At 35.9% G+C, this 14,245-nt stretch overlaps 1 protein-coding gene across 2 annotated transcripts in view; it reads left to right on the top strand.

Annotated features, from left to right (window-relative positions):
- Window positions 1-14,245, top strand: part of LOC106871622 (protein scribble homolog) — a 772,291-nt gene that overhangs the window by 679,893 nt on the left and 78,153 nt on the right. For both annotated transcript variants that reach the window (XR_016241095.1, XM_089349239.1), the window contains one exon: window positions 2,326-2,382. Coding sequence is in view for 1 of the 2 variants with exons in the window: in XM_089349239.1 (XP_089205365.1) it covers window positions 2,326-2,382 (57 nt within the window). In the remaining variant the exon portion in view is untranslated. The remainder of the gene's footprint in view (window positions 1-2,325; window positions 2,383-14,245) is intronic.

Raw genomic sequence — 14,245 nt, 5'->3', positions numbered from 1 at the left:
TGACTTAGATGTAAAGCATCAGAACCCCACCTAATTTTTAATAGAAATACATCTGCATAAAATAGTTCTTTTGGCAGTCCTTTCCATCAATTCTGAAGGAATAGCAGTTTCAGGTTTTTCTCTTTCTTCTGTTGAGGAGCTTTTCTGCTTCAATCAAGGAAACTTGCTCCAGAAACCTTGTTACTCCTACAAATGAGTGAATTTTGTTGTTGATATTGTTGTTGTTGTAGTTGCTACTGTTGTTGGAGGAGATGGTGGTGTTTCCATGCTCCAAAATGAATGTGCTTGTGGTAATATCTGTGACTGTGGATAAAGTTGCAAGGCTAGTAGTTGTGAAGATGATGTCTATGTTGTTGGTGTGGTTGATTGGCAAAGGTGAAAATTCATTGATATTGTTACTGTTGCTGCTGCAGTTATTTTTTCTATTTTCCATGTTGCTGTTGTTGATCCTGCCATCTCCTTTGTGATGAGATGACACAGATTTGCTTTGTTTCAGCAGCAAGGCTGACTAGTGCTTCTCTCTTCTTCTTCATAACATTAATGTCACTCTCTTCCATCTCTGCCCTTCTCACATTGATGTACCTTCTTCCTTTAATGATTATTATTGAATCCATGATGAAAAATGAAAGGAAAACAAACTTTTCTATTATATGATGCAAAACTTAAATCAGAAAGTCCCTCAAGAAATAGAGGTCTTTATACAAAAAAGAAGCTCATAAGCAATTAGTAGCTCACTTCTTTTTCTATGTTTATACAAAAATGAAATTGAAACAGTGAATTTCAGGGTAAAAACATCAATTTGTTGACAAATTTTCTGGAGCCAAAGTTAAGCATGGCTTACTAGAATGCCAGTAGCAGCTGCAACAACAACAAGAATAATAATAATGGTGGTGGTGGTGGTGGTGGTTAACTGCATTTTCTCTGGCTACCTTGTGTTAGCCAAGAAAAAAAAACATGAAGTCATGACAGAGCTAGGTCTTACATACACTGGAAGTAATGCTAGCATTATGAAATACCAACAGAAAAGAGATTGCATAGATATATACCAAAAAGGTCTTTGAGAATGGCAAAGCAACCATGCTCTGAGATATGCCGTTGCACATTGACAGGGAGCTCAAGGCTCACTGGTCAGATATTCTCATGTACAACCAGGAAATAAATTCCTCCATCAGTCCCAACAGATGATAATGAATCTCTAAAAGAGATGGAGAAATTATCCAAATAATAATAATAATAAACCTGAAATTTGTGGGGATGGAGATAGTTGATTACATCAACCCCAGTGTTCGAGTGGTACTCATTTTATCAACCCCCAAAAGAGGAAAGGCAAAGTTGACCTCAGTGGAATTTGAACTCAGAATGTAAAGCCAGAAGAAATTCCACTAAGCATTTTGTTCAGTGCAGTATATTTTTATCATAATCACAAGCCTAAAATGTGGGAACGGAGGTTAGTTGATACCATTGATGCCAGTACTTGATTGGTATCAACCCCAAAAGAAAGAAAGACAAAAAGACTTAAACTCAGAATGTAAAGAGGTGTAACAAATACTTCAAAGCATTTTATCTGACAATTTAATGACCATTACCAGTACTGTCAATAATGCTTTAACTATGAAATTTTCTAATATAGGCACAAGACTTGAGATTTGAGAGGAGGAAGGGTTAGTTTATATATCAGTCCATGTACTTAACTGGTACTTTATTTTATCAACCCCAAAAGGATGAAAAGCAAAATTGACCTCAGCAGGATTTAGACTCATAAGAGCTTGAAGAAATACTGCAAGGCATTTTGTCCAATATTCTAACAACTCTGTTGCTCTACTGCCAATGATAATGAATTTGTTTTTGGATAATTATTTTAAAGAGACCCTTTTGGGGTTGATAAAATAAGTATCAATTGAGTAATGGGGTTAATGTAATTGACTTTCACCCTCCCTTGGAATTGCTGGTCTTGTGCCAAATTTTGAAACCAATATGAAGATTGATTTGGAGTGAAATTGAAGTTAAAGAGAGCTTGTATTTACCAACTGAATTTTGAGATTTTACTTTTACTATATTTTCCTCAGATGCAGTAGAGCTGAATCACATATTTTCTTGGTCTGTTTACTTACAGAATGCTTATTACTTTAACAATAAACAAATGAACATTAATTACACATTACTCCACATGGCATATGAAGTAATCTATTAACATGTATATATTTTACTGTGAAAATTTGGAATGTTGAGGTTCAAAAAGCATGTTTAAAATAAAGTTAAATTGACAAGTTATGAAAATACATTTAGTCATTAGTGTTTATACATTTATTTATATTTTTTTTTCAGCAAAGCAGTTCAGTTACCTATCAGAACATGAAGTAGCTCGTATGAAACAATATGAAGGTAATGGTTTCATCTGTAAATTGTGTATGTATGTGTAGCAAGTGCTTCGATGCTCTGATAAGCAAATCAGTTTTCGAATCTGGTTTCAAATTCACAGTTGATGCTGTTGCATTTTTATTATTGATCCCTGTGGAAAAGGCAGAAATATCACAACCTCCTGCTATGATCTAAAACTTGGAGAGCAGGGACAGGTACACATATACACAAAAATAGAGCAGTTGATGACAATTGTTAGAGCTTTGAACAAACTTTCTTTTATCTGTTCAGGTCATTTATTCTGCAGCTTTGCCTTTTATTCTTTTGAGTTAGATGAAGAAGATGGCAGCACCAATCAAAGACTGGATTTGATTTAATTAGCTATAGAGTAAGAGCTGGTGTCCATAAGGCAACCCAACATTGTCTTCAACTTCATTACAGCAATTCCTGTGGTGACACTTGTGCCGTACTGTAGCAGTCCTTGCCCTTTCCTTGGATGACATCACTGGTGTGGAAAGAGAAGAGCTACTGTATAGGCACCTTACCCATGCTCTACCAACACATACTCAAGTAATACAGATCCATCCACTCACAAATGTTTTTACATTTATATACAAGATACATGACAGTACACATCTGGAAATAATAAGCTCACATCAAGATATATTCAGAACTCATATATAACACACTTCTAGACCATCACCTTTGGAATGACTAAACCTTACTATATCTGATGGCATTTCATAGCAAATGCATGCATCACAAACACATGTGCACACACACACACACACACACACACACACACACACACACACACACACACAGAGGTAGGTGAAACCGTGGATGTGTGGTAAGAAGTTTACATCCCAAGCACATAGTTTTGGGTTCAGTCCCACTGCATGGCACCTTGGGCATGTGTCTATTATTATACCTCTAGGACAACCAAAGGCTTGTGAGCAGATTTGGTAGATGGAAACTGAAAGAAACTCTGTGTGTGTGTGCGTGTGCAAGTGCATGTGTGTGTGTGTGTGTGTGTGTGTTACTATCTCCTTTAACTTCACATGATAGTTGTAAAAGAATTTTTTGGTGTTAATATATATAAATATTATTTAAATGTCACAAATAATAATAGGAACTTAATAGTATTTATATTTGAGTATAAATAAGTTATTTAATTTTATTGATGTTTAATTAATAATGATTAGTGAAATTTATATTATTTAATAATATTTATTGTTATGTCTATATTGTTATTATTAATATTATTTATATTTAATGATGTTTATTTATATTATTGCTTGTAATAATACTATGTTTAAATATATTATTTATTGTTGTTATGTGTTGAGATTGATTTTAGAATATTAAGTAATAATAGTTGAAGCAGTGTCCTTCATTTTCAATCTTCCTTGAAAACTTGTCTAGTTATGGAGAAATATTACCTTTTTTTGGAAACAGGTGAGGGTTGACAACAGGAAGGGCATCTGGCTGTAGAAAAATCCACCTCAACACATTCCATCCAACCAATGTGAGCATGGGAAAGTGGCCATTAAATCGATGATGAGAATGATGATGATATATATGTCATTTTCATCATTATCATTTAATGTCTGTTTTCCATGCTAGCATGAATTAGACAAATACATACATACATACATACATACATACATACATACATACATACATACATCCCTCCATCCATCCCTCCATCCAGAAATCATCAAATGATTATTTGTAAGGGTTGCATGATGCTTTAGTTTCACCAACTTCAGAGTACAGTGATTCACAGCAGTATGTTGTACTGAAAATTGAGTCACATACTAGTTTTCAGAATATTTTATTTCTGGAACTTGTTTTCAAAACTCAATTGTAAACTAGGATTTATGAATCCTCTTTAGACCAGGTCCTCTTGTAATTCCATTAGTTCCATTTCCACAGCAGAAAATTCCATAATAAGAGGTTTGAGAATTGAACAACTATTGACCACATCAACCATAAATGGATCTACAAGAGAGATGAAGCAGAAATTAGAAAATTATCAAGCAGTCCTTGTAATTTATATTTGTATACTTCCAGTTTGTGATCTTTTATTTCAGTATCAATGAATGTATTTTACTCTTTTCAAAACCACTAAATGCAAGCTTGCCATCATCCTTCCACAAACATTTCTTTCCCACATGTTGATTTTCTCTGGTACATTGCCTTACAATTGAAACAACTCATGCCATGATGCAGATCATTATTAGCATACCTCTCATTGTTTGTCTCTCCCCTGCCTCCTCACCTCTCTTCTAGCTATCTGATAAAATTCTCTGCTACCCCATTCTTTCATACCTTCCAGCAGTAGTTGCTATCAGCTAAAGCTCTGAGGCAGCTGCTGAGATGTTGAAGGGACCCTCTATTAGTACTCAAGGGACAGGATGGTATTTCATTTCTGCCTCTTGTAAGAAGGTTTGTTGGACTTAATAAAGTGTTATGGAGAGCCTGGATTAGGAATCTGAGGCACTGGATGTCAGCCTGCCAGAAATCTGACCAGGTAATGTTATGCTACTCTATATGGAATAAGAATGGCTCTTCATTGGTTATGATGACAAGGGTTCCAGTTGATCCAATAACAAAACAGCCTGCTTATGAATGTGTACATGGCTTAGCACAACACTGACATATGTAACTTTAATGTAGTTCTCAGGGAGATTCAACGTTACACAGAATGTGACAAGGCTGGCCCTTTGAATTACAGGTACAACTCATTTTTGCCAGCTGAGTGGACTGGAGCAATAGTAAATAATGTATCTTGCTATGAGGAATTGAACTCAGAATCTTATGACTGAGCTGAATACCCTAAACACTAAGCCATGTACCTTCATATGAAGGCATGTGGATTAGGGTTTAGGATGTTTGGCTCACAATCATAAGGTCAGGAGTTCAATACCCAGCAGTACATTGGGTCTTTGAGCAAGATACTTTATTTCATGTTGCTCCAATCCACTAAGCTGGCAAAAATGAGTTGCATCTGTATTTCAAAGAGCCAGCCTTGTCACATTCTGTATCACACTGAAACCCCTTGAGAAGAGAACTACATCAAGGGTATGCATGTCTGTGGAGCACTCAGTTACTTGCATGTTAATTTCATGAGTAAGCCGTTTTATTGATCAGATCAGGAACACTATACTCTCTCCCCCCCCTCTCTCTCTATATATATATCATTATCACTTAACACCCACTTTCCATGCTGACATGGGTTAGACAGTTTAACTGGAACTGGTAAACTGAAGAGTTGCACCAGGTTCCAGTCTTATTTGGCATGGTTTCTACGGCTGGATGTCCTTCCTAACGGCAACCCCTCCAAGAGGATCATGCTTCAATACCTCGTCCCTCACCTCTGTGAGGCCCAATATTTGGAGATCATGCTACCAGCAACAGCTACAATTTCAGTTTCATGGGTACCATTTACATGACACCAGCAACGACGACAACTATGATGGCATCTGGGTTGATGATTCTTCACAGGCACGACATATTGCAAAGGTCTCAATCACTAGTCACCACCTCCGTCAGATCCAACATTCAAAGATCATGCTTCACCACCTCGTCCCATGTCTTCTTGGGTCTACCTCTTCCATAGGTTCTCTCCACAGTTAGAGATAAGCACTTCTTTACATAGCTGTCCTCATCTATATGTATCACATGACCATACTAATGCAGTTGTCTCTCTTGCATGCCACATCTGATGCCTCTTATACCCATTTTTCTGTCAAGACACTTATGTTCTGTCACTCATGCACACTGACATTGCACATCCAGCAAAGCATACTAGCTTCATTTCTTTCCAGCCTTTGCATGTCCTCTGCAGTCACATGACCATACCAACACATTTGTCTCTCTTGCATGCCACATATGATGCTTCTTATACCCAGTTTTCTCTCAAAACACGTATGCACATCCAGCGAAGCATACTAGCTTCATTTCTTTCAAGCCTTTGCATGTCCTCTGAGGAGCATGGCTGTTTACACACAGGCAGCATACAGTCTGCCTTTCATTCTGAGGGAGAGGCCTTTTGTTACCAACAGAGACAGAAGCTCTCTTAACTTTTCCCAGCCTATTCTTATTGTAGCAGCTACACTGCTGGCTTGGTCACCTACATAAAGGGAGCTGTTTATTACTTCTAGGTATCCCCCTTAGCATTTGATGGAGTCTATTTTCGTTTCATTTCTTGTATTTATTGTACCTGCCACACACAAAGACTACTTTCCCTGTTAATCTTCCTCTGATATTGCTGCACCTCTTATGTGTCCATAGCTTGCACTGGGTACATCTTATGGAGTTTCTACCTACACTGTCTCTATATATGTATATGTTTGTATATATGTATATATGAACATATATATTTATATATATACATGTATGTGTATGTATATGTGTGTATGTGCATGTGTGTGTGTGTGTGTGTGTGTATCATCATCATCATCATCATCATCATCGTTTAACGTCCGCTTTCCATGCTAACATGGGTTGGACGATTTGTCTGAGGACTGGTGAAACCGGATGGCAACACCAGGCTCCAGTCTAATTTGGCAGAGTTTCTACAGCTGGATGCCCTTCCTAACGCCAACCACTCAGAGAGTGTAGTGGGTGCTTTTACGTGTCACCCGCACGAAAACGGCCACGCTCGAAATGGTGTCTTTCATGTGCCACCCGCACAAGCCAGTCCAGGGGCACTGGCAACGATCTCGCTCGAAAATCCTACGGGAGCCAGTCAGGCGGTACTGGCAACGGCTACGCTCAAAATGGTGCATCTCATGTGCCACCCGCACAAGAACCAGTCCAGGGGCACTGGCAACGATCTTACTTGGCTTGCCGGGTCTTCTCACGCACAGCACATTTCCAAAGGTCTCAGTCAGTAGTCATTGCCTCGGTGAGGCCCAATGTACGAAGGTCTTGCCTCACCACCTCAGCCCAGGTCTTCCTGAGCCTACCTCTTCCACGGGTTCCCTCAACTGTTAGGGTGTGGCACTTTTTCACGCAGCTATCCTCATCCATTCTCACCACGTGTCCATACCAGCGCAATCGTCTCTCTTGCACACCACAACTGATGCTTCTATATACTAGCAGAAGTGCCCGGCATTGCTCGGGGCTTAATTGCTTTAAAGTACCGTTAATGATTCTACACAATTATGATTATTGAGGCAAAGATTGCTATAAGTTGACAACCAACCAATCGATTTACAACTGGACAGAAAGCCCTGCCAAGAGCATTGCAACACTCTAAGAAGGGGTAACAATAGAATGTGAGGTGACCCTGAAAAGGCTGTTTTATTGTTCTCACAATTGTAACAATGTCTTAGGTAGTCATGTAAGGGTGTGTAAAACGTTCACAAGTGAATACGGCATCTTCCTTTTCCATCAATGGCAGTGGACATGCTGTTGCAAAAGTTCATGGTCTGTGAAAACAGAATAGATGCCCTATGGAGGAAAGAGGGGGATTAATCATGGGTTAATAAATACGGGTAAGTTTGAAAATATACAACAATAGCATCTACTCACCATATGTCAGATGGGCAAGACTGTAGTGGTGCTGAATAGATGAATCAGAACACGTGTCTCGTCAAGATGTGTAAAATAACCTGTTGCTTTAGAATAGTTTGTATTTGATGTAAAATGTAATGGTGTAAAATATGATGGTGAGAGAGAGGACGTATGTATTTAGTTTTATTGACTGTTTAAGTTTTGTTATTTTATGTAAATTGTAATGGTGTGTAAGAGATAGTTACTTTTTCATGTAATTATTTTAATGCATTTGTTTCATTGATCGTCGTTATGATTACATTTGTTGTTGTATGAAATGATATGTTGCTTGGTTTTCAAATGGTATCTTGCGATAATGTTGCCGATGTAGTAAACTGTAATGGTGAGAGAGGAGTTGGAAGGGGGAGATGTATCATGTATGTCGGATGTAGAAGATGAGGCTGCTGTACTGACGAAGTGAGTGAAATAGAACTGAGCAGAGTGCAGGTGTTGGTGAAGTGTGAAGTAATTGCAGGGAACCACCTAAAAATGTAAATCTCATTATAAAACATTGTTGACTCTTTGAGAGTCATACAGAATTGAAATATTAATCTGTCCATCGTCCTGACTGATGCCTGCCCAATGGGTGTTGGTGAGTAACAACAGGTGATTTTTGAGCAGGGTCTGATTTGTAATGAAGTTTTGTAACGCCGCGAGAATCATCGTTTTTACGGCTGATATTTGGGAGTGTCAAGTGCACTGCAATGAATATGAACCTACACCTACTTAGAAATTACTGACGAAAAGTAAGAAATTTAAAAAATTGTTTAGATTAATAAAATTAGGAATCGAAGTAATCCTATAAAACCTCCTTGTACACAATGTTTTTTGTTTTTCCTTGTGGAACAAACGCAAAAGCATCACTCTTGCTGCCCACACGCGAGCAGCCAACGTAAAGCTGACCATGAGAGAAACATGGCTCCCCTAAATGTATTCCCGCGACAGACAGTGTTTGCCCCTGTGTTTTGTTAATTGACATTGCGAAGCATGGCCTCACTGGGAACTGGGACCTCCGAAATGTGAAAGGTAGTTGTTGTTGTTGTTGTTATGTTGGTGAAGGACGGTGTTAGGAATGAGAAGTGAAGTTAAAATTCAGGCCAATGATAATGAGGTCATTGGTAACCATAGGTACATAAGTGACAGGTATTTGCATGTATCTGTGTATCTGTATGTAAGTGTATAGGTGGCATTTCATGTGCCAAATAAAGGGTGAAAGTTGTTATAGAAAGAGGAAATGACATTGTGTTACAGGGGAAAATGGTTATGTATGTATTTTTATGGATTTTATTCGTAATTGGGAGTTATTTTGAGAGAGAAACTGAGTGTATGACTTAAGGGATTGTATTTACGAAATGAAATCCAAATATTTCATCAAGTAAAGTTGGACACCGTTTGTATTGAATGAAATGTTCGACTGTTAGTGTGAAAGTGACTTGTACAGAGAAATTGTGTTGGAAAGTACGCATGTGTATGTATATGTGTGTATTTACGTAGGATTTGTATTGTGTCTGTTTCTTTTACTGTCAGTGTTTCTCCTTCCTTTCTTTTTGTATTTGTTGTTGGATCGTTCGTAAAGGTTCATAAGAGAAAGTAGGAGTTGAAAGGATATGGCCAATAATAAATAAATAAAGTGACAGGTGTTTGTATGTATGTGATTAAATGTGTTTTTAAAAAGAATTTGAAAAAACTCACAGTTTGACTGTTTTCCTAGTGTTTCTGCTTCCTTTCTTGTTGAATATTTTGTTGGATTGTTCGTAAAGGTTCATAATAGAAAGTAGCAGTTGAAACGAAATTCAAGAAACTCACAGTTTGTATGGACAGTAAATGTGGACACCGTTTGACTGCGAATGTTAAAGTTACATGGTATTAAGTAAATGTGTTTTAAAAAAAGATTTTGAAGAAACTCACAGTTTGCATTGTTAATGAAATGAAATCCAAATATTTCATCAAGTAAAGTTGGACACAGTTTGTATTGAATGAAATGTTTGACTGTCAATGTGAAAGTGACTTGTGCAGAGAAATTGTGTTGGAAAATATGCATGTGTATGTATTTGTGTGTATTTACGTAGGATTTATATTGTGTCTATTTCTTTTACTGTCAGTGTTTCTCCTTCCTTTCTTTTTGTATTTGTTGTTGGATCGTTCGTAAAGGTTCATAAGAGAAAGTAGGAGTTGAAAGGATTTGTAAAAGTATTAGAAAGAGGAAATTAGATTTTATTAGAGGGGAAAATGTTAATTTATGTAGTTTTATGGATTTTATTTGTAATTGGGAGTTATTTTAACTGAAAAAATGATGCTGTGACCTAAGTTATGGTATTTAGAATATTAATTGTGATTCTTTCATCCAAGAAATTTGGAATTGTGTAAATGTATGAATTTTCAACATATACACACACACACACACACACACACACACACACACACACACACATACAGAAAATCTTCCTTTTATAGTTAAGATATATATATATATATATATATATATATATATATATATATATATATATATACATATATATATATATATTTATTTTTCTATATATATATATATATATATATATATATATATATATCAATGATAATGAGGATTATTATGAAGTAGCATAGCATTACCTTTAATTCTTTTATACATACAGCTTTACACAGACCAACACGTTCCAACTGCATCGATTAGTAGCTGTTGCAATTGCAATCCTACTATAATACCGGTGCAGTTTCTTCAGGGTCTTTACTTTAATATCCTTTGATTTAACTGTTTAATGTTTTTCATTTATTTACTTTGCATTGTATGATGTAAAGTTGTTTGTAAATTTAGATGCGAACTATCTTCAATTCGAGTTTTGATTGTGTTGTGATGAGAGTTATGACACCCTCTTGCAAGAGATAGACCGGTCCAAGTAAAGTATAATTAGTAACGATCTGAGTGAGTTAGAGGTTCAGAGTTCGGAGACGAGTGAAGTTCATATTAGTTTGTAGTAAAGTTGCGAGGTGTTGGTTGGTTAGTTCACAAGAAATATTGATTGTTGGTTTGTAAAGAGATTTGTTAGCTCATTACATTGTTTTTACTGTTGTCTGGTTATCATATTTATTATACATAACAAATTAGATTACATCTGGCAATGAGGGTTTCAAAGTTCATGTAGGTTATTTAACAATTTCTTCATGATACAACTTGTTGAATGATGGAAGGCCTATTAGCTTCCATAGTACAGTTGCAAAAGAAACAACAAGAGCAGCAACAGGAGTTGCAAAATCAACTACTACAGCAACAACTACAACAACAATTATTCAAGCTATATTCAAAGGAGTTCAAAAATGAGGTAAGCTCGTTTTCGCCAGTCAGCATTTCAAACTTCATTAATGAATTCAGTTATAACCCAGAGGAGGGTATAACTTTTGCATCATACTACAGAAGGTAGAAATAGATTTTTAAGCAAGATTGCAAATCATGGTTGGATGAACAAAAAGTGAGATTGTTATTGCTCTGTTAGAGCATGAACATAACTGTAATTTCATATTGGCCCCAAAAATCCAATGAAATTTGTTTTAAAAAAACAATAGAATTACTGTCTAACATATTTGGTGATAAAACTTTTCTATTTAACACTCGAATGGAGTATTGGAATATAACAAAAAAAGGGAATGGTGATTTTATCACATACACAGGAACAGTAAACACGATGTGTTAAAGTTTTAAGCTCAAAGAACTTACACCTGAGATGTTCAAGTGTTTTATTTTCATACAAGCCCTTACAGTAAGCGAAGATACAGAAATTTGGGCAAGGAGTCTTTTTAAATTGGAACAAACAAACAAACTAAGATCTAACCTTACAGTCTGTGGCAGAAGAATGCCTAAAGGTGGTAAACCTGAAACACGATGTAGAAAAAATTAAAGAAAAAAAATCCTCAAAAATACAGATATACTGACAGGAAAAGTACAGCCAAAAAAGAGTGCCATGTCCTAATCCATGTGAGGAATATTGGGGCATACATTTCAGAAAAGACTGTCCATTTAAAAATCAAAAAATGTTACAGTTACAAAAGAATTGGTCACAAGAGTTCACACTGCAGAACAAAATTGTGAAGGTCATACATTAAAAATCCTAGAGTGTTCTCAGCAGAAACAAAAATCGACTCCCAAATAAGAAAATTGACACAAGTAAAAATAAATGGAATACATATTAAACTTCAAATAGACACTGGAAGTGATATTTCAATAGTAAATATGGACACGTGGAAGAAAATAGGGAAACCTGTGTTGAGAAAAACGGTAAAATCTGCTTATAGTGTGATGGGTGACAAATTACATTTCATAGGCAAAATGTGAACCAATGTCACATTTCGAGGGAAAATATGCAAGGCAAAAGTCTTCATCATTAATAATGCAACCAATCTGTTTGGTACTGATTGGTTAGAATTATTCGATTTATGGGACCTCCTCATAAATCTCTATTGTAAAATTCAACTTATGATGAAAGTAAACAAAGTTTGCTTTAGAAGCATTCAGATGTATTGAAAGATACAGAAATAATTTATTCTCAAACGTGTGATAATGCTAATAAAATAGCATGAACAGGATAAATTATCCATACATTGCAGAAAAATACGTTACATGGTTGGCTGGCTGGTAATGTATTTTTCTGCAATGTATGGATAATTTAACCTGTTCACACTATTTTATTAGCATTATCATGCATTTGGGAATAAATTATTTCTGTATCTTTCTATTGTAAAAATGTAAATGGTTGTCCCTCTAAAGATAATTCATCTGAAGAGTTAAGGGAAAAAATTTTTTAATGTTTCCACAAGTACTCTCGGACAAACTAGGTCTATGTACAAAGATTGAAAGCCCATGGTCCAGGATACATATTGACTATACTGGACCAGTGAATGGTGCATACTATCTAATCGTTGTAGATAGCTATACAAAGTGGCCAGAGGTATGCAGATGTAATAAACCCACAGCAAAGACAACAATAAAGTTCCTACTCAAGTTATTTGCTTGATACAGTGTTCCAGACACATTAGTTTCAGATAATGGCACACAATTCATGAGATATGAATTAAGAAATTTCTGCAAAATACATGCCATAAAGCACATCTTTACCCTGCCCTACCACCTGAGGTCAAATGGCGAGGTGGAAAGATTTGTCAACACGTTCAAAAGGGCTCTAAGAAAAGCTAGGAATGAGCTAGATAATGACAAGGCACTAATGAAATTTTTGAGAGTATATACAATAACTCCAAATCCAAATACTAGTTCAGGAAAGTCATCAGCAGAGTTAATGTTCATGCAGAAAATAAAATCAATCTTTGATAAATTATTCCCAGAAAAAAATACTTATAAAGGAAAAACAAAAAATACGTTTGAAGGAAATAAAAGAAATATTACAAAACATTTCAAAATTACAAAAATAGTAAAGACGGTTGGGAGGATGGCTATGTAATCAAAAGATTAGGTAACACGGTGTATTCAATTAAAGGACAATGTTCGGAATATAAGAGACACCTTAACCAGTTAAAGATGCGACATACAGAAGAACGAAGGGTAATATCAATGGAAGTCCTCTATGATATATTTGAAGTACAGCACCAAGAGATATTGAACTCCATAGAACTAGTTCCAGAAAACAAAAACCGATTGGACATCTGGAAGTAATACTTAAACGTAAAAGATATTAAATTTAAGAAAAAAGTGCTTAGTACAACAAAAAGAAAAAGTGTTGTGTGTAACAAGCAATACTATCTTAAAAGTCAGGCAACAATTAAAATACAACAGTTAGAAAAAAAAGAGAAAAAGAGGTGCTAGAAAGAAAAAAAGAAAATAAATTCCACTTTCTCACAGTAGTCGAAACCTCAAAAAGAGAGATGTTGTGATGAGAGTTATGATGTCCCCTTTTGAGAGATAGACTGGTTCAAGTAAAGTATAAATAGTAATGATCCAAGTGAGTTAGAGGTTCAGAGTTTGGAAGACGAGTGAAGTTTACATTGGTTCACAGTGAAGTCAGAAGTTGTCAGTCGGTTAGTTCACAAGGAATATTGATTGTTGGTTCATAAAGAGATTTGTTAGTTCATTACATTATTTTTACTGTTGTTTAAATGTTTATTACTCATCTAAACTGAGTGAATGTGAATTTTCTCATGTGCATGCATCTCAAAGCTTGTTCCTGTCTAGAATTTATTATATTGCCCTTAGATGTAAAAATTTGGTAAAATTCATTTAAACATAGGTCACATTTTTTTAGTTCCAGGTCTGTATGGTTTGCTGTACAAATTAATTCCTAATCGATAATATAGTCTTTGTTTCTGTCTTTAATAGACC

Source organism: Octopus bimaculoides, chromosome 3 (assembly GCF_046866305.1).
Source record: "Octopus bimaculoides isolate indiv1 chromosome 3, ASM4686630v1, whole genome shotgun sequence".
NCBI lineage: Eukaryota > Metazoa > Mollusca > Cephalopoda > Octopoda > Octopodidae > Octopus > Octopus bimaculoides.
The sequence above is the reverse complement of the archived record's forward strand: the minus strand, read 5'-3'. Positions and strand labels throughout refer to the sequence as shown.